Source organism: Remersonia thermophila, chromosome 1, assembly GCF_042764415.1.
Source record: "Remersonia thermophila strain ATCC 22073 chromosome 1, whole genome shotgun sequence".
NCBI classification, from domain to species: Eukaryota; Fungi; Ascomycota; class Sordariomycetes; order Sordariales; family Chaetomiaceae; genus Remersonia; species Remersonia thermophila.
This window is the reverse complement of record NC_092217.1, coordinates 3,730,243-3,756,562: the sequence shown is the minus strand read 5'-3', so window position 1 is coordinate 3,756,562 and position 26,320 is coordinate 3,730,243. Positions and strand designations below refer to the sequence as shown.

Genomic DNA, 26,320 nt, shown 5'->3' with positions numbered 1-26,320 from the left:
CGAACCTTAGATTCGGTTCCCGGTCAGATGCACCGACGGGAACAGCGCATACTGGTTCGGCGGCGGCGGGGTGCTAAGGCTCGCGGTGCGCGCGCGTCCCCGCCTCAAGACCGCCGACGAGGACGACTTGGTCGCCGCCGGCGCCTTGAGGGGCGCCAGATCATCCATGCCGGTAAGCCTGCCGAGGTTGGACTCGCTACCGCGGCTCCGGAAGTGCGGCGAACGGCTCAGACGGGAGGCCGGCGGCGCCGAGGGCCGCCTGTCGACGGCGATCTCTGACTCGGGCAGCGTGGGCATGGTGCCGAGGATGTCTGGCCGGCCGTACTCAAACGACGGGAACCGCTGCAGCGGCTCAGCGGCCGGCGTCGTGACCGGAGCTGTTGTGGGCGAGCAAGGCTCGATGCCGTCGAGCGAAGAAACGCTCGCTGTCAGACCCGTGTAATCGGTCGACGAAGAGGCGGTCGAGTGGTGCTTGTTGTTATCAAACGCGGAGCTGGTGCTCTCGAGGGTACCGGTCGTGGAAGCGCTGGTGCGGTAGCGGGTGAAGAGCGCTGAAGAGTCCATGTTCAGTGCTGGCTCTTCGAAGTGGTGACGGAGGGCAAAGTCGGAGGAGGCATCTTGCCTTTCTTCCTCGTACGACAGCATCTGCTGCTGAAAGTCCATGGGGATAAGCAGCGACGGCGAGAAGGCCGCCGGCTCGTGGAAGCTGTCAAACTCCGACGGCTGCGGCACGTGAAGCAGCCCCGGTTGCTTCTTGGACTTGGCCCGCGGCAGCGAGAAGTTGGCCGCCTTGGGGTTGACGACCCCGGTTGGCGTGACGGCCTCGTGAACCGTCGTGGTCGATAGCTGGCTCACGGGGCTGAGGGCCGGTACGTCAAACCGGGCCGGGGTCGGCATCGTAGGCGACACCTCGCACGACGCGGCGCCGAACGCGTCTTGACCGTCGAAGCCCGGGGTTGCCGTATCGCCGTCGCGGCTCTCCTCGAAAGAAGCTCGGCCCCATTCGTAGTCGCAGTCAGCCTCGGCGGCGTGGTCGTAACAATAGTCGATGTCGTCCTCCCACGCCTCCCGCGGCAGCGCGCTCTCGCTCTCGTTCACCGTCTCCTTCAGCGCCCTCTGGACGGCAAATAAGTCGAACCGGCCAAGAGTATCCGAGGCGTCGCTGTTGCGGCGACCGGCCGACCCCCGCAGCATCGGAACGGACTGGCTACCGCGGAGGGATGACCTGCTGGCGATGCTGGCACGCGACCTCCTGGCCGCGCCCAAGCAGTCGTCCTCATCCTCCATCATGCCGGGCAGGGCCTGGTCGGACGCCGAAGCCGTGGCGGTGCCCGAGCTCGGGAGCGGCCAGTTCTCGTCGTCCCTCGGAGGATTCAGGGCGTGATCATAGGCGTGCTCGGGGATGGCGTCCATGACTGGCGCCTGCGCAAGCCCGTACGACGCGGAAGGCGGGCCATCGGCGTCGGAGTCCGGCTGCGGCGAGCGGATGTTCATGCTCGCCTGCGGCCTGTCGACCGAGCCAAGCCGCTCGTGGCGCGTGGACGTTCGGCTCGAACCCCGTGGCGGCACGGGTGGGGCGCCAAAGAAGGACTGGTCGATCGGCGATCGTGGAGGGCGGGGCGGCGGGATGCCGCCCCTCAGGTGCTCCTGTGACTGCGAGCGCTTCAGGAGTCGCCGGGAAGACGACGGGTTCTTCTTCAGCAGGGATTGCGCCCGTGGGCGGGAGGCCGTCGCTTGCTGCAGCTCCGGGCTGGCGGGCCTGATGTGCCCCCCCTGCAGTGGAAGCGAGTCGGATGAAAGGTCAGCAAAATGCATGTCCTCTTGCCTTGACGGCCTCCGGGCGTTTGTAGGATGCGCGTCCAGGGTATAGTCGTGACCCGTTCGGCTCGTGGTGTGGCGGAAGTTGTACGGCTCCGAGATGGTGGGGCGGCGCTGCCCCTCGGATTCCTTGTTACGGCGGAGGTTAAAGAGGGCGGGAATTGTCGAGTCCCTGTTGGTGCCGGATGGGGCGGGTGTTGGGGCGGTAGGTGGGTCGATAACGGCGTCGGTCGAGTATAGCGAGCTTGACGAGCTCTGGGCGCCGCTCTCCCGCCGCGTCTTGACCTTGCGCGTGAAAAGGGCCTTGCCAAAGATCTGAACGCTATCCGGGCGGTCTCTGGAGGGCATGCTGCTGCTCGTCGACCGCCCAGAGGAATTCCTCGAAATGGTCCTTCCTTCCAGCGCGTTCTCCCACGATGGCCGGTCCGCCGAGGCCAAGGACCTCAGGGGGGAGTCCGGCGAGGTGGGGTCCTGACCATTCTGCCTGTCGAGCCCCAATGCCGCTTTCGCCTGCTGGTTCAAATCGCGGAGGCTCTCGGGCGCCGGCGGGGCCCCCACAGCGGGCTCTAAAAGCCGGTCGATCGAGCTGGCGTCGGGCAGCATGGCGGAGGATTCCGCGATAGGTCTGACGGGGGGCGGCATGGTTACCCTTTGCGGGCCCTGCAGCCCGAGGAACCTCGACTTCTTGCCCGGCTTGGGTCCGGACTTGGACGTCTTCGGAGTCCGGGATTCCCGCTCCACCCGGTACACGGGCATGTTAGAGGCTGCGTAGAAGTTCATGGTGGGCGAGCGTCAACTCTCGTAGCCCTCCCAGTTGTGCTAATGTCCGAGCGCAAGGCCTCGTTGCTGAGCGCCGGGGACTTGTCAACGATGCGAGTCCCGGCGAAAGGTCGACACCCACTGGCGCTGGCCGGTAGTCCGCTTGCCTGGGATATGGCGTCCCGGCCGTGTGGTCGACGGCATCCGCAGAAGGAAAAAAAGGGGCGCCCAGGTCGTGGGTGGTGGATGTGAGAGAATGTTGGTGCTGTGTATGTAAGCTGTGGATGATGTCGAGGGCCGCGCGGCGCGCGTGGTAGATGAGCCGGTGTGAGACGGGGTTGGCTGACTGCGCGAAGCGTCCGCGGTCCAGTCAGCAATGCTCTGACGGATCAAGGCCGAGTATGGTCCCGTCCTATCGTGTGCTCTTGTTGGCGATGAGATCCGGGGAAACAGCATCAACTCTCAGAAACGACGCAAGCGGTGCGGGACGAGGACTGGGGGTATCCATATAAGTTATGGTCCCAGAGTTCATTCCTCCCGATCCTGGCGGACCCCATTCGATGTTCCCAGCAAGCCCTCTACCTTCTCTACCACGCTAGCAGGCGGGCCAGGGGGTCGGCCGGGCTGCCACCAGAGCCAGGACCAACGGAGCCGAAAGCCAGGATACCGTGGTATCCACCCCCATGCTGGCAGGGGGGACGGCCTGAAGAACTTCTGTGGAACCCAAAGTGGAGAAGCCTGCTGCTCCCTGCCAGGGGTTCTTTCACGATAGCGTCACCCCGCGGCCGGCTGTTTTGCGACCACCGGCTTGGCGACGTTAGGTTTGCTGCTTTCGACGGCGCCACAAAATGGTCTGCGGAAAACGGTGAGCATTCCCCGCTGGTCCCCTCCGAACGGCCGCAAGCTTTCCGAGTCCACGTACGTGTATCCGTCCAACCGCAACGACATCCTCCGGAGACGCGGCTTGCCTTTTAAGCAGCAATGCTGCTTTGTCGTCGGCCACGAGAATCAACGTTTCTCTGGATTGCGCCTCGACATCGGGTTTCAGAGTGTCCCGGTGGCGCATTCATCCGGAACTCTCGGCCAGACCCTCCCGTTTCTGTGTCATCTCGGGATACGCAAAACGGGGGGTCATGCTGCAGAACACCCTGAGGGAGATGGGGCGGGGGAGGGAGGGAGGGAGGGAGAGGGACGCCCATGAGATGAGGCAACGTCCGTCTGGAGGACGACAGGTATCAGTGTCACGCGGGGACGGGCCGGGAAATAACTGATGGGTTGCACCGCAAGTCCATGTAAATTTTCGCAGCAATGCTGCTGGGCGTCAGGTCGATGGTGACGACAAGACAGACCTGCGCAGAGAGCGCAAAAGGGCCATCAGCGGACCAAACTTTGGATGGCATTCTGCCGGCTGGCCTGCGCTTGGCCGAGCTGCGGGTTGAGCAGCCGAAGGCATTGGGCTCGAGGCAGCGTAGCACGGAGGGGCCAGCACCAAAACGCAGGCCGGCAGGCAGCCGTTCAATCTGCGACAATGGATGGGTCGTGACATGCTGCCGGATATTCGACGATGCTTCGACGGTATCCCCAAGGTCCCAGACATGCTGTCGCGTGCCGGTCGCCTCTGCAAGCACCACCTCGCGGGTTTCGTGCGTATAAGCAGCTTGCCGTCTCGGGTCCCATGTAGGACGGCCACGATAAATTTAGCCCTCTCAGGCTTGATTCGCCCATTTTGATGACTGGTTGCAGCTACCACATGTCGGCAAGTCTCTGGCTGCCGCATCTTCATTGTGGTTGTGAGCGTCGAGGAGATGGAGGATCAGCGCCGACGGCAGGCGGCGAGCAGCTGGAAAGCCTCACATGGTAGCAGCAGCATGCAAACTTGGCACGAGCTTGGCCTCGGCCTCGGCCGTCATCAGGATAGGGCGGAGCGCGTGTGAGCCTGCTGGAGGGCGCTCGCCGACGGTCCGAACAGTGAGCCCGGAGCCATGTCGGCTCCATCACGGCGAAGCATCGCCAATTAGGACCCGCTGGCGGTGATCGCAGTGGTTCGATCCGAAAGTGGATTGCCTGGATTCCCGGGTCTGGGGAAGGCTCGCCATCCCCGCACGTCGAGACACACAGTAGCATCGAAGATTTGGGCCAGACCGACGTGCCCGGGGAAGCGGGACGGGGTCCCCCCTTGGCGGGATCCGACGACGTGAGGTCAAGGCCGCCACGCGACAAGGTGACGAACGCCTCGACGACAGGACGTGAGTCCCCTTCGGCTCGTCAGGCAGCGAAGCCTGAACGCGCAATGCACAGAATGCACAGAGTGCCTTTTTCTCGCCATGTCGCATTTTCGACGCCGAGAGGACGGGCTGCAGATTTGGCGAGATTTGGACGTGAGACATGAAACCGTGACGCTGACGCAGGATGCAAGATGCGAGACCGAGCTGGTAACTTTTCTTCTTCCCAGCTGACTTTGGCTCCTGCATTCTCTGGACGAGATTTTCGCGGCTTCCGAGGCTCTACGGTGCACACCCACCGTAGGTTCTTTCCTTCCGTTTTCTCACCCCCCGTGACTTTGTGGCCAAAGCGAGGAGGGGGTTTGGTCGGCCGCTCCTTCCCGCCGTCCCTCCCTCATGCAAAATGGAAGCTGTGTTGAGCCACCCCACTCTTCAAACACCCCTCAAACACCAATCACGGCCGCTGTGGCGCAGGCTCCCACCGCAACCAACTTCCAGTTTTCCATTGCAGCAAAAAAAAAAAAAAGGTCTCACCCCCCCCCCCCCCGGGAAAGCCATCCAACGATGGCATCACAAAAACAAAAAAGCCACGTTGGGGTTTTCCATTCTTCAAGAAGGCCGGATCTCCAGCGTTTGATATCCATATATTGCACTGCAAGTCCTGGCCTTTCTCGGTTCCGTAGCTGTTGGTCAGGATCGGGAACAAGACCAACAAGAAGATGCCATTTCTCGCATTCGTTCTACAACATACCCGGGCCGCCACACTTACAGGGCAGCACAGCTTGGAAAAGTGCCCGGTTAAATTGCGCTGGTGGGAGGCTGAACCATTTCGGAACAGGTCTGCAAGAAATCGACAATGTCGGGCCTGAAAGCCGTGAGTCGACGTAACGTCGAGGTCCCGAGACGCTGCAACGGGATCCGCCAGTCCGTCAAGCCGCGCGCTTGGCAGCTCGATCGAAACGCTAGCATCGGGGCGATGCCAGCGTTGCTACGGTGTATTATAGTATGTACTGCTCAGCGCAGAGCACGCACTCGCAAGACACCATCAAGTCCCACTTATAACAAACATGATATAGCCCTCGGTGAGTGTTGGATTCGTGCTTGACGCAGTGGTCAACGGCAGCCTCGGACAGCACCAGCTCGGTGATGGCCAGATGAAGCGCTCTGACCAAGACCAAAGGGAGACATCCAACTCGTCAGACGCCCAACTCCCACACAGGAGTCGGCCCCGGAAACACACCGCCAAACAAAAAAAAAACCATTTCCCGGTTGTTGGTTCTGTGCACAATCGGGCCGCTCCAGGTTCGCAGCTGAACTCTCTGTCGAGGGGGGAGGGGGGGATCGGCCAGCCTTGTCTCATTTACCAGCCGTCCGTTCGTCTGTCCAACAGCTCAGTTGGCCATATGATAGTAGTAGCCTTTTTATTTTCCCTGCTCAACCGATAGCCGCCGGACGCTGCCCAACGCAAGACGGTGCCAACAGGATGCTCCCGCTGGAACGGTCCGCCCGTCGAAGCCATTCTCGTGCTGGCTTGAGCCTTGAGCCCGGCCTGTCAGCTGCATTGATATCGCGCCAGATCCCGGTGGGGGGGCTTCCACCAAACATCCCACCCTGTTCTGAGCGACAGACACCAGGGAGATCGACCGATGCTCGCGGGATGGACCGATCCCATCGCGCCATTTTCCGCCTCGTATCCAGAGCCCCCAACCATCCAGTAACGTTATCATCATCGTCATCATCATCGTCATCAAGATCCAATTCTCCATGACCCCCAAGCTTGGAATTTCTTGTCTCGGCTTTTCTCGATACGCCGGTTCGTTGGTTGGTTCGCGGGAAATGAAGCTGTCAGCCCCGGCCCCTGCGTGTCGACAATGCTTCCTGCTGCACGTAAGGTCTCATCAAGGCTCTGTCTGGCCCGGCCCGTGCAGCAGTTGCCGTCCAATTGCCCGCGGGTGCGCTCACGGAATGGGTTGGTACGTCGTCCCACTGACCGAAGCATTCTTACCAAGACCATGACTTCGGGCTAATGCGTCATGTGTGGCATCTGTTTTGTCTATCCTAAACAATGCCTGCGGCATGAGCTCACCCCCACATGCATACCGGTCTTCCAGCCCGTATTCTCGGTGGCCGGCAATTGGTGAGGGCTGGCATCTCTGCATCCCAGAGGGGTCGAAGAGAGGAGGGTTACCATCACCTTCTCGCTGGGGGCGGGGGAAATATTGATGAACCATCATCAGCAGCAACATCAGAGTCAGGGTGCCTTTTCGGTTCCAGAAATTCACGATTGGCACATGTCTTGCTGGTTGGGCCGCATCTCGTCGTCAACGCGTGGATGGCAAGCCAGCCGTAACCCTGAAAGACGGCAGCGGATGCTACAGCAGCTAGGGGCTGGCTTTTCTTTCGTTGCAATCATCCGTGTCTGGACCGATCACATCGAAACACCCAGCACACGGCAGAGCCAAGCCAGGGCCCTCGACTTCACCACACCACGACCCCACGTCAACCCTCACCAACACTCGCTGAGATATCCAAGCACTCCGCAGCCATCAGCAGGAGAAGGCGGGCGACAGGGAGGACGTATAGTACTGTGTACATAGCTCATCCCACGCCGCCCACCTGCGGCCTTTGAGGTCGAACGCGCCAATAGCAGAACCTTGGAGACTTGTGGCGTATGCATACGGTGCGGGGACCTCCACCGTTTGGCTGCTCCCAGCATGCCATTCCATGCAGGCACAAAGAGGCTAGATTTGAGCTCCCGGTTCTCCCAATGCAGCCACGAGTCTCCAGCTGGCGTGTCTCAGGGAATGCGGATATTGGTGCAGCGGGTCTAGTTCAGGACTCACTCCTCAACAGCCATCATCTCAGTCCATGTGTCTCGAAAACAAACAAGTCACCAGCGGGCGTTATCCTCGGTATTTTGCGATGCGGCTGAGTCTCCTCTGGCTGCGCTGTCGTGTACTATAGCGTCAGGTCCGCTGCAACGGAAAACGCAAGCTTGTCCCTGTGAGGACATTGGGGGCATTCGGCCAGGTCGATCAGTGGAGCAGGCCGTCACGGTGCTGATCCCGCGACGCGGCCGGAATCCCCCGAGGGCGATCAACCGCCTCGTGAATCTGCATCACCACCACCCTCTCGTCGTCCGTGCGAAAGAGGAATTCTTGCTCCGCCACACCTTCGCGACAATTTCCTTTTCATTAACTTGCGAAAGGTGGGGGTTGTTGATTCAGCCCCCTCGCTCCATAAAACGGACAAGCTTCTCTTGCGTGGAGAGAAGCTCCCAGAGCTCACCATCACCGCCAACCTGGCAAACGTCTGGGGTTCGAGTCCAGGGTATGGGCCCCTGACCCCCGCACTCCAAACCCTGCCGGTTTTTCGCTTCGCTCAAGACATGGCCTCTTCAAGGATCCAGGCAAGGCTGCCCACCTTCAGGGTGTGGGCTCCACCATCAGGGTGTACGCAGTAGTTACTGCGTACTCAGTAGGCTACGGAGGTCTACATACCAGCCATGTCCCTCTGGTGCTCACGACAAGAAGTTGGACTGTCGTAGCCACACCAGACATCAGTCAGGGAAGCCTACTTGGGCGATGCATGAGAAACCGCTTTGCAATCCCACAGCGCTCCAATGGGTTATGCAAGTTGCGCATTTGCCGGATTTTCCAACCAAAAATATGCAGAATGTGTTCATGATATGCCTCCCAAACGGATGCATCCAGAACAACATCCCGCTCCACTGCAAGTGAGGCGCTGGTCAGCAGGCCGACATCCCTCTGGATATTCCCCCCGCCCCCCACCCCGGCAAGCCTGTCCCTGGCAGGGCTGGATAGCGCTGCGCAGGCCCCATCCATAGCTCACCTAAGCGGGGCGGTCACAATCGCGAGATCCTCACAGAGATGCGGTGTGACGAGATGCCAGGAAGACGGGGGTGATGAAGGGGACGCCGCGGTACTCGCCGGCGTCGATGATGGATCCGGGAGCTCGGGTCCGCTAGGCCAAGCCTCAGCCGAGAAACGAGTTCCTCACGCGCTGGCCGGGCTCCGCAACAAGGGAGAACCATGATTGTCCAAGCTTCTGGGACGTTTTCGTGGTGCCTGGCGCGCTGACCGGTCTTTTGCTGGACGACGACCGGCGGTGACCCGTGTTCGTCAGCCAAATCTCAGCGACGTTTTGCCGGTGCTCCAGTGTTTCGAGAGACGAAAAAAGGACAACGCTAACGAGATTGACGAAACGGACTGGCACTTGGTTTCATGATTTCCTAGGTTCGAGGTTGGCTCCGACAAACCTTGAGCGAACGATCCCGAGACACCGCTTTCCTTGTCCGCAGTGGATGGAGGCCGCAAAGAGACAAGCTTTCGAGGGAAGATCCCCAATGTAACCCTGCTCGGCGGTGCTCTTCGTTGCTTGAGATGCATCCGTGAGGAAGCTCGCCATTGACCAATGAAATGGCCACCAGCCTGGCCGTCGGGATGCCCCAAGCGTCCCGCGGCCTTCAATGCCGAACTGTGCAAGCATCCTGCAAACACACAGACAACGGACCCGTCGCAGCGCCCGGGACACAACCACAACACAAGAGGACGACACGACACGTACGGAGCAACTCCCCCGAGAGTTGGATCGGTGGGGAAGATCAGGACCAGGGCTGGCCCTGCGCCCCGGCGGACGTCGTCTGTGGCTTTGTTGATCTGATGATGCCCAAAGCATCCCTTGCCCTGCTAGGCCGCTTTTGCCGTTGCTGTTTATGCTCGTCGGCACGGCACGACCTCTCAATTTTGTTTTCTTTTACATATCTGCGTGCGATTTTTTTTTTTTTTTTTTTTTTTTTGAGAAGAGCAGAGCGTGGATTGGTGAAATCTGTGTCTCCTGGGCAGGGGTTCTCTCCTGGGGACTTTGACGATTGGACGTCCAAAGAGAAAATGCCCCCTTCCAGCCTAGTGGGTGTGACCCTTCCATACTTTGATCGACAAGTTTTGCGAATTTTGATGGCCTATCGCGTATGGTTTCAAGTATGGGCTTGAAAGGAGACGGTGAGGCAAAGATCATGAGACGGTGACCAGCTTGTCATGAACCTCACCGTCCATCTTGGCGTTGCTATCAGCAATGGCATCGGCCACAGTTGCTGCTCAACTCGGTACAATAGAAGACGGAGAATGAAATGAGGAGCTCGCCCCAGGATGTGCGTCAGTACGTATGTACATACTATAGTCCATCCGGGTTCTTCCGTCACAACATCGGCTCGGCGTACGATTTTTGTCGAGCTGAAATGCAACGGGATGATGACAGCCCTCGTCATCAGCTCACTTTTCATCAACCTTCCACGCGCGTGGCTTAGGAAGAGGGAGGGGGGGGGGGGGGGGGGGCGCACAATTTCCACCACGGCCTTCCCCACGCTAGCTCACCTGCCTGGGACGGACTTTGACGATGAGAGCGGATCAGACGGCCGCCGCTGTCCGATGGTGTGTATGTACGCATGGTGCACCATGTTCTGTTCTGCTCGCAGATGACGACACTGGCGGACAAACAGGGCAGTCACGTTGTCGTTTGCTAAGATAGCGCGCGTGGGTGAAGCGCATGGGGTTTGGCTGCGGTGTGTGTTACATAGACGCCACCAACGTCGAGTCACCGCCGGCATCTGCGCTAGAACATCCATGAAGTCGAAGCAAACTACAGCACGGCAAATCCTTGGTGCCCCGGGGGGAGGTGACCCCGGCGTCTTCCGCCTGCGCAAGCGGCGCACGGTGATCACAGCAACCCGGCCTGGGAGGGGCCGGATGGTGGGTTCAATGGACCCCAAACGGCTACACTATTTGGGGAGGCTTGTTTACACGAGCTTACTGCTGGCCGGTGCTCAACAAACCGTGCGCCCCAACGATGCTTTGGTACTGTACATACGCGACTTGACATAACCGACCAAGTACTTTCCGCTGCGCAAGGTCGCAATCGCGTTGTGGGATGATACACGCGCGGAAAGACGCGCTGTTGGCACGACTCGGGCAGAAGTCGAGCGGAAAAAAGATCAAGGGGGACAAAGAAGAGATCGGGACCATGGTTCGGGACTTGCTGGCCGTTCACCACCTCCTCCCCCCGCGCTACCGCGCGGCGCGGATGCGCCACAAGCCCCCCCTGGCCGGTCCCTGGATGGTGCCGCGCCGGCTCTCGGAGCCGCCGTAGTTCGGCAGGTTCTGCCCCTGGCATGAACGCTTCTAGCGCGTTCTGGCGACTGGCTTTTTTCTTCCTTGTCCTTTCTTGACCTCTCTGTCGTGGCCGCTCCGGATTGGGGAGAGATTGGTCCCGCTCATGCTCGAAAAACGTTAATGTTAACCTGTTCCTGCGTTGGCGGGAGAGGATTTGGGGGCGGCATGTTTCCTGTTTTGGATGCACGTCTGTGTGTTGACCAACCATGCCACCACCGGCAACAGACGGAACTCACCGAGACACGATCCAGAAAAGTTCCTGAGCCAACTGCTTCCGCAGAATTCAGGGGATGCGCATGGTGATGTGTATAGTATAGCGGCCTCGGGAACCCGCTGCACTGTGTGGTCATGGTGGCACGTAGGAGCGCTGGCCTGTGGCTGACAGGCTGGGGCGGCGATGCGACTGTCGTAGACTGCTACAGAGCTGAAACAGCTGCTACACAACGGTGCTGGTCGGTTGGACGTCAGAGAAATCCTTCTGGCCCTTCTGCTCGCGATCGCAACCACAAAAGGGCAACTCTCCAAACAAGCAAACAAACGGTACCGATGCGCCTTGGGCGAAACACGGGGTCATGTCAAACCTCACCAACCAAAAGGTCATCGTACGGTTCCGCCGCTTCGGTTCACCCACGGGTCGTTCAATCTCACTCCCCGTCCCGTCCTGTGACAACCGGCCATCAACGTTTCCACATTTAGCAGCAACGGTGGCATGTCATCTCAGGCAGCACGGTAATATTCCGCCCGCCTACCTTCGTTTTTTTTTTTTTTTTTTTGATCTTGCGGGGAATGAACCGGCGGCAATGAAATGAAAAAAAAAAAAAAAAAAAAAAAAAAACACGACGCGACTGCTGTCAAACAACGGGACCTTACGGCTCTCATCCAGGTATGTAGGCATCGTGATGGTCAACCAGCAGCCTACCCAGGACATGTCGTCGGCAAGGGCAAGGACAATGGCAATGGCAATGACAATGGCGTGCGGTGAAAATTACAGTCCAGTTGTGTTGGATATCGAGATTGAAAACGAGAACAGAGAAAGCCGAGACTAGAACCACCACTCTGAAGGCTGGTCGTAGCAAGGGACCAAAATCCCCTTGTTTGCCTACTTGCCTGCGTAGATTTACAAACGAGGGGTTCCCTCTCCAGCGCTCGGCGCTAGTTCGTGGCGCAGCTTACAGCCCGGTACAGCACAATTCCTTTGGCTCTGAGGCAAACAAGACCCCAAGGCCGGCTTGTCAGGAGCGTCCACCTATCCAACGACAGGCGGGAGTCCGGATGGCGGATCCGCCGCAGGCCGGTAATGTAACCTGACATCGGCCACAGTGTTGAAGATTTTCATAAACCGGTGGAGAACCGCACCAGCAACATCCATAGCACCAGCTTGATATAGGCAGGGCCCGAACAACGCCGTCCAGGTCCGAGGCCAAGGAGGGACCTATAGTAGACGTTCAGTGAGGGGTTGGAGAGAACCTGGACCATAAAAAAAGATGCTTGCAGCTTGTGGATTGCGTTGTATGCTCTCAAGAAGAGCCGACCGCTCACTTGCATTCCGGGAACCAATCGTCCCCCGACCCCAGGCCCTGGTCGGCAGTCTGCTTCTCCAAACTCCTAGGACCAGGGGCGGGGAAACGGGGAAGGCGGGGCTCGTCCACTCTGTTTTGACTCACGCCCGACTCCTCCAGGACGAAGTACGTTTAGCTACGATTGATTCTCCCCATTTCTACCACCCCGGTTGCTCGCTCGGACCCCCATGTTGCCGGTTCTTGGACTCGGGGTCGGGGGAGGCAGCGGTGATGATGATGGTGGTGGTGGTGGTGTGGTGGTGTGGTGGAGCCGTAAGCTTGCGGACAAGGGCAAGGGAGGACTCCCCGCTTTGCACCATCGTACAGGAGGTGCAAAGTGATGAACGATCTTGTCACCAGAGACACCGCCTATGCCCACGCCTCCGGTCTTCCCCGGCCCAGTGGTCTGCGTCCCGGGCACAGACGACGCTTCTCATGCGGCGAGGTTCGGCGATTGGGAGGCTCCGTGCACTACGTACCGGGCTTCTGCATCGAGGAAAGGGGCAGGAAACGTGCCCAACCTTCCATCCTCGCATCTTCTCTGAGAAATCAGACCGCCATCCTCCTGCCGGTTGCAGGGAGGCGTTGGGTTCTACCGTGCCATGCGGCCTCTTCCAGCGCTTCAGCCCCTTCTCCCGGGCTCGTCCGCATTCTGTACGCCCTGCAGCCATGGAAGTAGCGCAACATATCAGCCTTACTAGATGAAAGAAACGTGGGCGAAAAGGAGGAGATGGCCGGCCGTGTAACAAGCCACATGCGAGACATCCTAGCTTTTACTTCCTCTTGAACGCCCCTGGGTTACAATGGTTCGAAGGGTGGTGAGTCTCTGTGCGCCCTTGTGGCAGATGTGGTGAGCTGATGGCGGGATGGCTACGCATCCCGGTACCATGGGCTGCTTGATGTTACACCTTGCAGCAACCGTTGTGTGAGGATGGTTTTGTCCTTCCAGTGATAGAGACAGTGACACATCAGGTGGATGGGAATGATCTCCTTTTCTGCCAGTCTGCTCAGTTCTCGGGTGACAGGTTCTGACAAACCTTCGAAACGAAACAATGGTAGACCATCCCGTATTCGTGCCTAGAGACCCCGATTCAGAATGATTCGAGCATCAGGTACCTTAATGGAAGAGGGGAGATTCTCTCCCATGGGATATTTCGTATCTAGAGCGTCTTCCCTGCTATCTAAAGTGTAACTACCTACTTACATCCGGGCAAGGCACCTACCTGATGAGATGCGTGTGACCTCGTCTCAATACAAATGCAGAAGCTTGATCTTTCCCCCCAAACCTCGGTACTAGATGACGGGCATATGACGGGCTTTCAGATACATGGTAACGGCATTCGCAGTCGTGGGGATGGACAACAAGAATGTACCCCCTCCTTCCCGTACCCCCTTGGATCGGTCTAGATCAAGGCACCGCGAGAAACAGCCTCCAAGTTGCTTTTAGTAAAGAATGGTCAGCGATACCACTCACTCAAGTATCTCTGCGCCTCTTTTCTTCGTGTTGCTTGACGCTATCCACATGCCAGGGTCCAGATGCGTCGGAACCACCTAGCACAACGCGCCCATGCTTTGTGAATCAGAAGCCGATAGCTGGCACAAACACGAAGCATGAGCATCCGATGTTTCCCGCCCGTCGATCCATCAACCCTCCAGTCTGTGCGGATATGCGAATGCAGTGTGCGGGATTCAAGATCATGTTGTGTGTGGCGTCCCGGTAGTGCGGTTCTTGGTGTTTCACCACCCCAACAATCTAGGGCATCTAAGAGGGATATGAGACCTCGTTAGAAACGAACACAGAAACAAACCCAGTTTCAGAAACCACAAGCAAGGGCAGAAAATTACGATGTACAAAACAAAACGCATATGTCAGCGCCTGGTCGGATGATGTTCCAAACGCATGAACCACCACCTCCCAAATATAGATCACAGCTAGCTGTTGTTGAGCGAGAACTCAACATCAAGAAACCACAGGCATCCCTTGTATCCCCCGTCAACCCTGTTCTTGGATAGCACCGTCGTCTTGGTAAAATTCCCTCCGCCGTCTAGACACATGCTCAAACACCGACCGCAGCCCGGGAGTCCTCGTCTCGTCTAGTCCGTGATCCCCCCATCCTACGGCAAAAACACTATTACCAAAACAACACGCAAAAAAGGGGGATCCTTGCTTAACATCTCGTTTTTGAGACAACAAGTTCCTTTCCAATTCGCGTTTTGCGTAAGAAAGGCTCAAGGAGGGAGAGTGAGGGCTTGTAACCTGACGCCAGAGGCCGACAAGGCCCAGGTATGTACGACGCGGCGCCCACAACGCGACCGTGCTTTCGGAACTCGTCTGTAGATGCCCAAGCCTAAGGCAGAGACTATTGCCTAGCTCGATGGCTGAGCATAGCCAACGGTGTCATACGGGAGAGAGACGAAATTAGAGTCTTCGTCTCTGCAGCCACATGTCTGTAGCGCTGAGAATACAGAAGTCCCCTCTAGGGCCGCAAACGTCCATGAGAAGAGGGGGTGAAGTGGAAGTGATCGTACCAAAGAGAAAGCCGTCGCTTGAGTTTTTGCTTCCTGGCTTGAATGCGTTCAGAGTCCTTCACATCGCAGTCGTAATGCTGTAAAATCTATGCGAATATCTCCCTAGAACAAAAGGCCAATCCTCACTCCCACCATGCCCAGAAAAATCAGAAGGCTGCCCGACCGCTTGGACCAAACATGCTGCCTAAGAGACCACTACAGAACCATTCGATTCGCCATCCCTATGCTCCATCGAAATCAAGCAGCGATGGCCGGCCACTCTGCTCATGCCAGCCGCAGTTCCTCCTCGCTTCGTCTAAACTTCGCGTCGTGTCCCAAGATAACCGAAAGAATCGGAGAAAACAAAAGAACTCAGAACCACCAGCAGCCATCAAAAAAGCCACTCCAATCTGGCCATCGTCATATCTTCCGAATAGGCTGCAGCCCAAAAATCTGATCCGTCGACAACGACCCCTCCCCCAGCCCATCCGCCGTAACCTCCCCGAACAAGAATGCGTTACGCTCCCTGCTTGGGTTGAGGCGCTTCTTCTGTGAAGTGGGACTCGAAAACGGCCGGGGGGGCGGCAGCGGTTGACGCCGTGGCGAGGTTGGCGAGGATGCCGTTGTGTCCGGCTCTAACATCCAAGCAAACGAAGACTGGGCGAGGGTCGACCTCGTCGGGATGGGGCCGTGCGGACGTGGTGCTTGTTGCTGCTCCGCCGGCGTGATGGTGGCCGGTCGAGGGGGTGTGTCTGGCAGGACCTTGCTCACGACGGGCGGGAGAGGAGGAGAACCGGGAAGCTCCGACTGGAGAGGTGGGAGGGTGTCGTTTTCCTGGAGATCAGTGTCCATCTTATCGGTGCCATCGGTAGCTGCTAATGCTGATGCTGATGCTGATGCTGATGCTGATTCTGGCGCCGGCGTCTTGGGCTGGGTATCCTTTGGAGGCAAAGCACCATTGCCGGAGCCTACCGAAGGGGATGGCGAAGAGAGCGCTGTCCTTGCGTCCTCCACGGCGGATGAGGTCATGACGACGGGGGTTGTGTCGAGTGCGACAGTCGGCGCGCTGGTCTCGGAGGGGCTGGATATTGATAGAGCAGAGAGGGAAGGAAGGTCCTCATCAGGAAGCGCCAGCGTAGGATCCTCCAGGCATGCCTTAACGAACTGGACTTTGGCCGCGGCGATCTCGACACATTCCAGGTGTTTACTTTTGTCGCCTTCAAAGTTGGAGGCGGAGAGTTGTTTGAGAGCGGAGACTGAGTCGTCAAGCATCGCGGCAAGCCGCAGATTTCTCCTCTCCATGGCGGCGATGGTCAGAGAATGGCTCGGTAGCGGCGGGGTGGTTTCGCCGAACAAAGCGCGGCCGCTTCTACTGGGGCTGCGCGATTCCTGCACGTTTCGACGTAGCTCGCCCACGACGTCGCGGACGGCTTGGTTGATGCCGAGTTTCTCCCCTTTCTCGAGCATGCTTTTGGCCGCGCCCTGGAGGAGCGCCTCGACGCCTCCCGGCTGCTGCAAGATGCGTGCCGAGGTTGACAGCGGGGACCTGGCACTCAGCGTGCGGGGACGAAGGCCGTTGAACTTTGGAATGGACGGCGCGGAAGTGCGCAGCGTCGGCGCTGGAGTTGGGAAGGACGTGCTCGCCGGGCTCTTCCCTGTGTATTTGAAGATTAAAGTGACGCCGCCGGCGGGGTCGAAGTGATCCCTTAGGTACATAGCATCGTCCACGAACGTATGAGGGCCATGCGGAGGCGGTGGAGTTGGGTACCTCAGCATCAGCTGGAGGGCAGTTGAGTGGTCGGCCTCAAGTACTGCTCCCAAATTAGCAGCCGTCCAGCAGACTTCTTCATAGAAATAGAGGGCTCACAGCTCCATCGTATCCTGAGAAGCATGGCCACGCAGATGAGGTTAATCAACTCGAGAGCAGGATCGTAGGCAAAGAGCGCGTCCCAAAGGCCAAGCAGCTGCTCAAAGTCGAACTCCCTCCCAAACAAAAGTCGAGTCCACCGGCTGGATTGAGTTAGCCCCCGAAGGCAGACCCGGACAATGCAGGTGGGAGCTCACATGACGAAAATCTGCGGGAGGACCTCTATGTTCCGGAGGTGATTGGCCAGCTCCTCGTCAATCTTCATCAGGGCAACTTCGTGGATATACTTGCTCCTCTCCACGATGGAGCTGATCTGAGCGCCGTTCGCTCCGGCGGTGCTATCCACTTCGTAGAAGGCAGTTGCGCTCTCCATGAGCTTCGAGAACAGGGCAAAGGCGTCGTGCTCGACAAAGGCCGAGTCGAGGAGCTCGGCAACAGTGGCGTCGGCTGGATTGTCGGTGGCGGCCGAGAGGCGGTCGACGGCGTCCTGAGCCACAACCCACACCAAAGGGGCCAGCAGCTCATGCATACCCTGGCGGTACCCGCCCAGCGTCGGGTTGAGCTTGCAGTAGAGGAACAAGACATCGAGAATCAGGGTTTGGACGCGGTCCTCGTGGTAGAAAGGGTCGTCGGGTAGACGTCTGACATCCTGCAGGATCTCGGCGCGAGCGGCCTCGTCCTTGCGTACGGTGATCCACGGCGAGTCAGGATCGTCGGCCAGAGGGTCGACAGAGAGGGTGGCGAGGCGTTCAGGATGCCGGATGAAGGCGAGGTGTTGTTCACACAAGGCAGCATACGCGGCGCGAGACTGACGGGCCAAGTCGAGCCATTGTTCTGGCGGCGCATTGCGCCATAAGAGAAACGCCTTCCAGCACACAGAGCGCAGACCGGCTGCGCATGGATTGCTGGGGCCGTTGAACCTGACAGCGCGTTGCAGGTCGGCAATGTTAGATCCTTCCTTGAACGTTTCGTCCCATCTCGACCTGGTGGTGGTGGGTTAGCTCTCACAGATACACAGCTCTCCGATGTCACTTGAGTATCAAAGTGGCGGGGAAGAGGGGCGCGTACTTGGCTTCGATCAGCGATCTCATGATGATGGCTTAATCCCTTTAGCATTCTTTGAAGTACACAAGAGAGAGGTCGCCAGATCATGGATGGTTCTTTGGAGAAGCAAAACCCGCGCGCCGTCGACGTCTCTTCGGCGGATTTAACTGAAAGGGCGACGTTGACAACGCGTGGACGGCCTGCCCATCGTGCTCCTCGTCGTGTACCCTTCAATGCTTCAGGTTCCCGCGCCGCCCATCCGTCCGCTGTGCGGCGACGAGCTGAGCCCCGACCCCGAGCCCCGCCATCGTCATGGTGGGACGAGGTGGGGCTCAGCAACAATCCGAGCCAATCGGCTGTCGAGAGCCGGCGTGTCCAGCCCCTGCCGTGATTCCCCTGTTTGGTAGCAACAGCGATCCAGCCCAAGCAATTCTCCGTTTCCTTGTCAACCTCCAACACGTTCAGCAAGTTCGGGAGCCTTCCGTTGGATCAAAGCAGAAAATGACGAGTGTCGGGGGTCTAAATCCTCGTTTCATGCAGCAATCTACTCGTTGAGCCTTGCAACGAACGGGTTGCATACAGTTGCACAAACTCATCATTGCAGATTGTTGTCACAAAGCGGAAACCATGTACGCAGTACTGGGAGCAAGGAGCCCAACGCCTCGCTGTCCCCACCAGGAATCGCCGACAGCTGCCCCCACCACAGATATGACCCCACTGTCGCTGACAAGACCTCAGCCCTGTTGCTCAGCGCAACACCTTCAACATCAAAAGCCCATGGCGATGCATATGAGGCACCCACTACACAACGCATTCACAGACGGCAGCCAAGAAGTGGGATGAAAGAGGCTGGATATTGACCATGTCAGCCGATCTTTTTGCTGCGTTTGGAGATCTGTCAGAGACAGCTCCGCCTCAGCCAAACGACCACCAGGGGAAACTGGGCCAAGGCGCTCTCAACAACAACAACAACCCCGTAGCGACATCGGCAACGCAAGACTTGTTTTCTCTCATCGCACCAAGCGCTCCTGCACCACAGCAGCCGACCGGCCAGCAGCCTTCATTCTGGACCCAGTCTCAACCGGCCACAGCTCAGCCGAGCCTGTTCACGGCGTCACCCGCCACGCAGCCCCCAAAGACCGATGATCCATGGGGACAGCTCAGTAGTTTGGGAAGCCAAGGGGGTATCCAGAGTCAACCGCCTTCATCCTTTCCTCCTCTTCATCAGCAGTCAGCACAAGCAGACGATGACGATGGCTGGGGTGACTTCGTCGACCCTACGGAGGCTGCTCCTCCACCTCCTCCAACCGCAACCGCAACCGCAACTACAACAACCGCCGCACCCCTCCGCTCGCGTGTCACAAGAGCCTCAACCATCGATATGATGACAAACAAGCTCGTGGATTTGGGTTTGGACACGTCTACCCCGGAACCCTGGCAGCAACGACCGTCGTGGGAGAAGGACTCCAAGCCAGAGAAGCCCAAGAAGCCGGTGCACAATCCAGATCCAAACGTGCTTTTTGACGCCGACTTTGAGGCAGAGAACGAGCTGGACGAGGATGATGAGTTTGGGGACTTCGAAACGGGGACACCGGTCACTTCCGTCTCTCCCGCCGCCCCAGCAACCTCTGCCTTGGACCTCCTGTCGCTCGCCTCAACGACAGTACCGCCCAAGAAGCAACCTCCAGGCTTGAATCTGGCGAACGCGGCGTTCAACGCGAGCCCGGCCTCTTATCCGGAAGCTCCCAAGTCTCCCTATCCAGAGGCACCCAAGTCTCCCTACGGATCGTTTCATGACCGGAAGCCAGAGCAGATAAAGCAGCTCCAAGTGAAGCCCCCAGCAGCAAAGATCCCAAAGGACCCCCACGAAGCATCCCCGTCCCCAGTCACGGCGTGGCCAACTGTCGAGGCCGAAGGGTTCGGTAGCAACTGGGAGGAGTTCAAGGACCTGCCGGGCACGAAACCTGCCGCCTCACAACGTGCGTCCAAGCCGCAAGCGAAACCGGCTCTAACATCAGCGCTTCCATCCTCGGATTGGGACTGGAAAGACTGGACAGCAGAAGAAAATCCAAGCACCACGGCGACCGCCTCTTCGGCAGCTCCCGAAGACAAACCGGGCCCGCCGCCCACCAACATCCCTCCGCCTGCCATCTTACTCTCCCTCTTTCCTCAGCTACTCGACCTAGCCTCAGCCTCTCTGCTCAAGCCTCTCCTCACCCTCGCTCCTTCCTCACCCGCCTACCAACGCGTAGTCGGCGCCGAGGCCACCTTGAACTTCCTCCGTGGCTACCTCTCACTCGCCACCGTCGCCGCCCACATCATCACGGGTCGCAAGCATCGCTGGCACCGCGACCGCTTCCTCTCCCAGAACATGTCCATCTCCGCCGCGCCGGCGGGCGGCGGCCAACGAGGCATGAAGCTGGCGAGCATCGATCGCTCGCATTCGGCGCACGACGATCGCGAGGCGGCCGAGGTGGCTGCCGTGTGGAAGCGCAACGTTGGCAGGCTAAGGTCCGTCGTGGCTGCTGTGAATGCGGCGCACCAGGCGTCCGGAACGGCGACGCTGCGCGTGCCTGAGGTGGCTGTGGGCCTGGCAGTGAGTACGGCGAAGGGGGTGCCGACCGCCCCCAAAGCGTGCGTTGTCTGTGGGCTCAAGAGGGAGGAGCGTGTTGTCAAGGTGGATGTCGGCGTGGAGGACAGTTTTGGGGAGTGGTGGGTCGAGTTTTGGGGTCATCGTGAGTGCAGGAACTTTTGGCTACAGCATGAGAAGGAGTTGAGGTCGCGGTAGCAAATGCAACACGGAGCACTTGGGGTCCATTGCCAGCTACCAGGCACCACATTGTGGCCTACAATTTGACCGATTCAACCACTCTTGGGTGTAAACGTTTGTGATGTTCCTTGGAGGCTGCCGCGATGACATATCAGGGTTAGGGTCGCGGCTGCCCCAAGCCATCGGACCTCGGCTCGATGTTCGTTGAACCCCGACTTTCCAGCCGACGGGAAGCCACTAACACCAGCTGCCAACCTCCTCATATATCCCCGGCTGTCTTGCTGCACCCGGAAAGCATCTTGATATTGAACCAGGCGAAGCGTCCCTCAATCCTTGGGAATCGTTGGCAACCTCGGAACTGCAGAGCATACCCCTCTCTCTCCCTCTCTCGGTTGGAGAGGCCGTGACTTTTCGGTAAGTCCGTCGCCCTGGGTACGTATCTGAATCAGGGCTTGAGCACGAACCTATCATCTTCCAAAAATATCCATCGTCCTAACTCACAAGACAAGGAAAAGTACCCGGGTCTTCCTCTCAGAGGAAGGGATCAGGCGGCCTCCTACCAAAGCTTGCGAGCCGAACTTGAAAAGATCTGCAGCAGGCCCCAAGAGGTGAAGAAGGGGCTGCAGATCGGCAAGCTCGCTCACAGCTCCGATCGATCGGTTTCGGTCCAACTCCCTCTCACCACCAGGTCCAACGCAGGCCGGCAATTCTTTTCACGCTCGCAGTGTTCTTGGGCGATTTTCCGCCTACGTACTGTCACACCTGCAGGTATGAGCCCCAGCACAATCAACCGACCTATGATCTGAAGCCGCCGAGAGCGCTCGCTTCAAGAAGAGGGCTAGCCGATGCAGGGAGAGTTAGGAAGAAACACCTTTTCAGATAGGTCTGATGGGTAACCATGCGATCTTCACAATTTATTTCCCGATCTAACATAGCTTTCTGCCAGGGACTTCAGGTCCTCGTGCCTTCGGATTCTTGGTTCATAACATCAACCTTTTCGGGGGTCATCGCCAACGACAAAGGCAGTCTAGAACGGGTCTCAAAAATCCTGTTTTTCTGCGAACCGCGTCGCATTCGCATTGCATCTCGCTCCATCCCCCCAAGAAGGGGAGGCTACCCGACCTCGGTAGGTCTAGATTCAGTTCGGTTTTTGTCCAAGCCAACGCAGCACCCTCCATCTCGATTCCCTCCGCCTCCCACCCCCCCCCTTCTCCCCGCTCTTTAGGCTCGACCTATCCCCTCCACCACTCCCTGACACGGGGTCCTACCACAAGATGGAGCACAATGGGTGGCCATCTCCATGTGTTTCTCCACTGAGCACGGTCCCTCCTCCGGACGAAAGTCCGGATAAGGCAGAGTAGGCCTATCATCAGGGAGTGAGTGCATCCCAAACCAACCTGAAAAGCTGACGGGTGGTTGAACCTCGGGACCGTCGCGTTTGCCCTTTTGCGGCAGACATGACGATGGGAGCTGCTAAAAAAAAAAAAAACAAAACCCCGCACCAGCGGAGCCATCGCTTCTCTAGCGTTCCTATTGTTCCCGCCTCCCGTCGCGATTCGCTTTACGTCGGAGTTGGAGGATCTCCCAATGCACGGCGCTTGGAGCCCCTCTCTCCCTCTTTCTCTCCTGCAGCATGCCCATCCACACCCATTCCGCCCACCAACCCCAACCCCCCCCCCCCCTTTCCCCGCCCTGCTGCTGCCAAGATCCGGGTGTGCCACCCGGCTGTCCCATCCCCCCACACACACATCCAGTCCCGTTCTGCAATCACATGCCACTCTTGTTCCGCAGCGGCACATGCACCTCCATGATGAGGCATGCACGGCAATGCTCACTGTGGCTTCACAAAAGCACAAGCGGACAGAGAGGATGAGGGGTGCTGTACCCCTGCCCAGCGGAGGGGGAGATAATCCTTTCGTACTTACGCCGAGAAACACACACACACGCGCGCACCCATGCAGATCTGTGTATCTTGGGCCAACCATCTTACATGTCCGTCCATTCGTCAGCACTGCACTCTTTGTTTTTTTTTTTTTTCCTTTCCTTTCTTCTTTTTCACACCTGCGGTGCAGTTGCGCTGCGTGAGCCTGTTGGCCCATTCTCCAATCCCTCCATCCTCAGCGGGCGATGGTTGAGTCGGTGAAGACGGTGAAGACGGTGAAGACGGGAAAAAACTTGGCCAAAAAGCATGAACACGGCCAGAGACACCCGCAGCTCGCAATTTGGCCTGCAACGGAAACCACCACGGCGCAGACAGCAAAGGAGCAGTGGCTTGCTGCTGCACCACCCTGACAGTCGCTGCCTTGCTGATGGCAGGATTCTGTCCAGCGTTCCAAAAAAGAAACTCCCGCATTCCACCCATGGTGGTTGGCTGCTTTTCTTTGCCAGGCCGAGGGCTCCACGAGCTTGCATGCAGGAGGCGCAACAATCAATCTTGTCTGCCCAGGCTAACATCCATGGATATGCACTCCATCGACAGCACCTAGGTTCCTTCCCGCTAAGACGGAGTGAAATTCTGCGCAAATCTCCGCGGCCACCATGCTGGAGGTCATCTACGTAACCCGTCACGGGGTAAGTCCCATGCGCAAGCCTCCGGGTTTTGTTTGCTTGCTTGCTTGCTTGCTTTTCTTTGATGAGAGGGGTTGGTGGCTGGCCGTGGCTGCATTTGTTCTGTTTCAGACTCAAGGTGCGTGAAGAATGGGGACGGTTCTTCATGTCAAGCCTTGACGATTCGAGTCCGCACATTACGGAGCATGACATATGACAGAACCACGGAGCCCTGGGAGCCCGCCAAGCCAGGGATAAGGAAGAGCTTTGTTTCGTCCGCTGCGCATTTCTACTGTGTAAACCGTGCGCTCAAACTCCTGGGTTCTCGGCTGTCGGCGATCCTCGGAGGCGGCCGGGTGGTCATGGCGATGGCGATGGCGATGGCGATGGCGATGGAGACGGCGACGGAGACGGCGGTGGTCTGATTTGTTGAAGCTGTCGATGCAATGACTAACGCCACCCCCTTTTTTCGCAGTTTCGGTCCAACTGGCTGGTCGACCCGTCCAACGGCAGCTACACGCCGTACATCAGATCGCCGACAGGCGTAGGTGCGGATCCCGCGTTGACAGCGCACGGCGTGGACCAAGCAAACGAGCTGGCAGTGAGGCTGCTGGAGCTGGACCCGCCCGTCGAGCGTGTCTACTCCAGCCTGTACTACCGCTGCTTGCAGACCGTCGAGCCTTTTGTGCGTAAGACGCAGGAGGCGGCAGCAGTAGCAGCAGCACAGACCACCACTTCCTCGTCTAGCGAATCCTCATCATCATCCTCCACCGGCCCCGCTGCTGGTGCTGGCGCCGCGGCTCAGCCGCCGTTGAAAATTCGGGGCGAGATGGGGTTAGGCGAGTGGTATGGTTCAGCCGATTTTGACCACCCGGTGCCCGCTCCCCTGGATAAGCTCAACGAGCTGTTCCCGGGATTGCTTGAGCTGGGTTATCGGCCGGCAGTAACGCCGAACCGCAAGGGAGAGAGCATTGACGAGCTCCACGACCGAGTCGCAGCGGCGCTCGAGGCTCTGATCGCCGAGTGCGACCGAGAGGGGATACGCGCCGTGCTGCTCTGCTCGCACGCCGCGGTTATCATCGCCCTGGGCCGCGTTCTGACCGGGCAAATGCCCGACAGCTATGACGTTGAGGACTTCAAGTGCTTTACCTGTGGTCTGAGCGTGTACCGACGCCGACGGCAGTTGTTGGCATCGGGGTCGGCCGGCGACGGCACAAGCGTCGATCAGCGCCGCAGGGATGACCCACCTTGCCGTTGGCAAGGGGGCCGGGGCGTGTCCGGAGGCTGGGATTGCGAGCTGAACAGCGACTGTCAACACCTCTCGCAAGGCGAGGAGCGAGGCTGGTAAGTAAAAAAAAAAAAAAAAAAAAAAAAAAAAAACCGGTCATCCTTTGCAGCAGCAAGCCTCGCTTCTTGCTTCTACACCGTAGGGACATGAGCTGACGCGCGGCGCAGGAAGTTTTCTGGAGACGAATCGTTCAAGCATGTGCCCATGGGCCCGGGCCTGCTGGATGTTGGGACCAGCAGCAGCGGGATGGCAGGCTCGGGCGAGCTGGGAGAGGGTGTCCGGGGAAAGCTTTAGCGTCTCCCAGGAGCACCGTACGCTGCTTAGTGGTTGACATTGGAGACGTACTGTGGGGTATGAAGACCGGGAAGCGTAGCCCGAGGCTTGCAGCCGTGGCTGGTCGGCGGACAGGCATCATCCCTCCTCCACCTTGAAAATCCTCTGATAGAGACCCGTCGGGCGTGGCTGCAAGGTACGGAGAGATGCTCAACAGAGATATGCTGCGCGGCCCGTTAACGTTGAAATGCTTTGTATCGGGCAAACTCAGCGGGATATGGCACGTTTCTGAGACATGTTGATCCCAATGGGAGGAGGGGCCAGTGAGACAGCGCATGGTGTGGCGTCTGGATCCAGTCATCCGTTCTTGTTTCGGCTGGCAGGGTTGGGAACGCAGCTATCTTCCAAGCTGTCTCGCACGCATCCATGTCTGTGTGTGGCCGTTGATCCTGTGTATTGGGAAAAACCATGTCTATCGTGGGCACCGTTCGTGGCCTCGTGGTTGCTGACGAGTCAGTCAACCGCCCACCACTCCCCGACTTCGCACAAGGACAGCTCGCCAGGGATGCTGTCTCCTGAAAATTCAACAAAAAAAAAAAAGGGCCACGAAAATGGTTTAGCAGCAGAAAAAAAAAAAGTCTTGCCTTGCCGGCGGGGATGGGGATCGCAACACCAAGCGCTACCTAAGGAACGACTCGGGGTAGGGGAAACCTCGCCTCGGGGGGTGGCTTGCAGAATCTTGATGTGGATGGGGCTGTGTGGCACCTGCAGCCACCAAAGACATTGTGCAAAACGAGAGCCTAAAAGGACCGGACAGGCGCCGAGAGGCTTCAGCAACGAGCCGTGCTGACGAAGATCCGGGAGGGTTTCCAAGGCTGTGAGTGGTGCATCGCCCATGGAAAGGCCATGGATGGGATGCCAGGATGTTGAGGAGATGGGCAGAGTCCGAGAAGTTGCCGTGGGTAACAGAGCGTGCTGGTTGGAGCTTTCATGACTGGTTGATCCAGTGACGCAATATCGTGCCATTCATGTGCGGTTCTGGGCAACAATAAAGCACGACTCGACCCGGCTCGACTCGACTCGGCTCGACTCGTTGTATCCTGGCGCCAGCCAGGTAACTCGGTCAGGTATGGAATCCGAGACCTCGCAGGACGGGACCTCCAACCATACCTGGGCACGTTACGCGGTGGTACCCATACATTACCACAGTACAGCACGATCCATTGTTACACCGGACCCCACCAACAATGCTAACATCCACTCCCACGTGCTCCGGCATCTGGACATTATCACGCTAGCCGGGCCTCGATCCAGTACCGATCCATACAGCATCTTCTTGGCGATCTTTCCGCCGAGAGATCGGAGAGCGGAACGCAGCCCAGGCTAACCCCGTTCCGGAAATTTCTTAACCGGGCCGTCTGCCTGCCGGGGGTCTGGCCTTTTGACAGTTCAGGGACAATGAACCTTGTCCCTAGCT

General features: G+C 58.5%; 4 protein-coding genes across 4 annotated transcripts; 2 read left to right on the top strand and 2 right to left on the bottom strand.

The window, feature by feature from the left end:
• Window positions 1-6: 6 nt before the first annotated feature.
• Window positions 7-2,598, bottom strand: VTJ83DRAFT_1048 (uncharacterized protein; the record flags this gene model as incomplete). Its single annotated transcript, XM_071007164.1, has 1 exon — window positions 7-2,598. One exon carries the CDS (start codon window positions 2,596-2,598, stop codon window positions 7-9), a length of 2,592 nt encoding a protein of 863 aa, XP_070870401.1.
• A 12,876-nt stretch (window positions 2,599-15,474) lies between these two features.
• Window positions 15,475-18,012, bottom strand: VTJ83DRAFT_1047 (uncharacterized protein; the record flags this gene model as incomplete). Its single annotated transcript, XM_071007163.1, has 4 exons — window positions 15,475-16,865; window positions 16,922-17,064; window positions 17,119-17,904; window positions 17,990-18,012. 4 exons carry the CDS (start codon window positions 18,010-18,012, stop codon window positions 15,475-15,477), a joined length of 2,343 nt encoding a protein of 780 aa, XP_070870400.1.
• Window positions 18,013-18,827: 815 nt separating this feature from the next.
• On the top strand, window positions 18,828-20,753 carry VTJ83DRAFT_1046 (uncharacterized protein; the record flags this gene model as incomplete). Its single annotated transcript, XM_071007162.1, has 1 exon — window positions 18,828-20,753. The coding sequence occupies one exon, from the start codon at window positions 18,828-18,830 to the stop codon at window positions 20,751-20,753; it is 1,926 nt and encodes a 641-aa protein (XP_070870399.1).
• A 2,520-nt stretch (window positions 20,754-23,273) lies between these two features.
• Window positions 23,274-24,864, top strand: VTJ83DRAFT_1045 (uncharacterized protein; the record flags this gene model as incomplete). The annotated part of the gene is made up of 3 exons (XM_071007161.1): window positions 23,274-23,306; window positions 23,758-24,626; window positions 24,738-24,864. 3 exons carry the CDS (start codon window positions 23,274-23,276, stop codon window positions 24,862-24,864), a joined length of 1,029 nt encoding a protein of 342 aa, XP_070870398.1.
• Window positions 24,865-26,320: the final 1,456 nt, after the last annotated feature.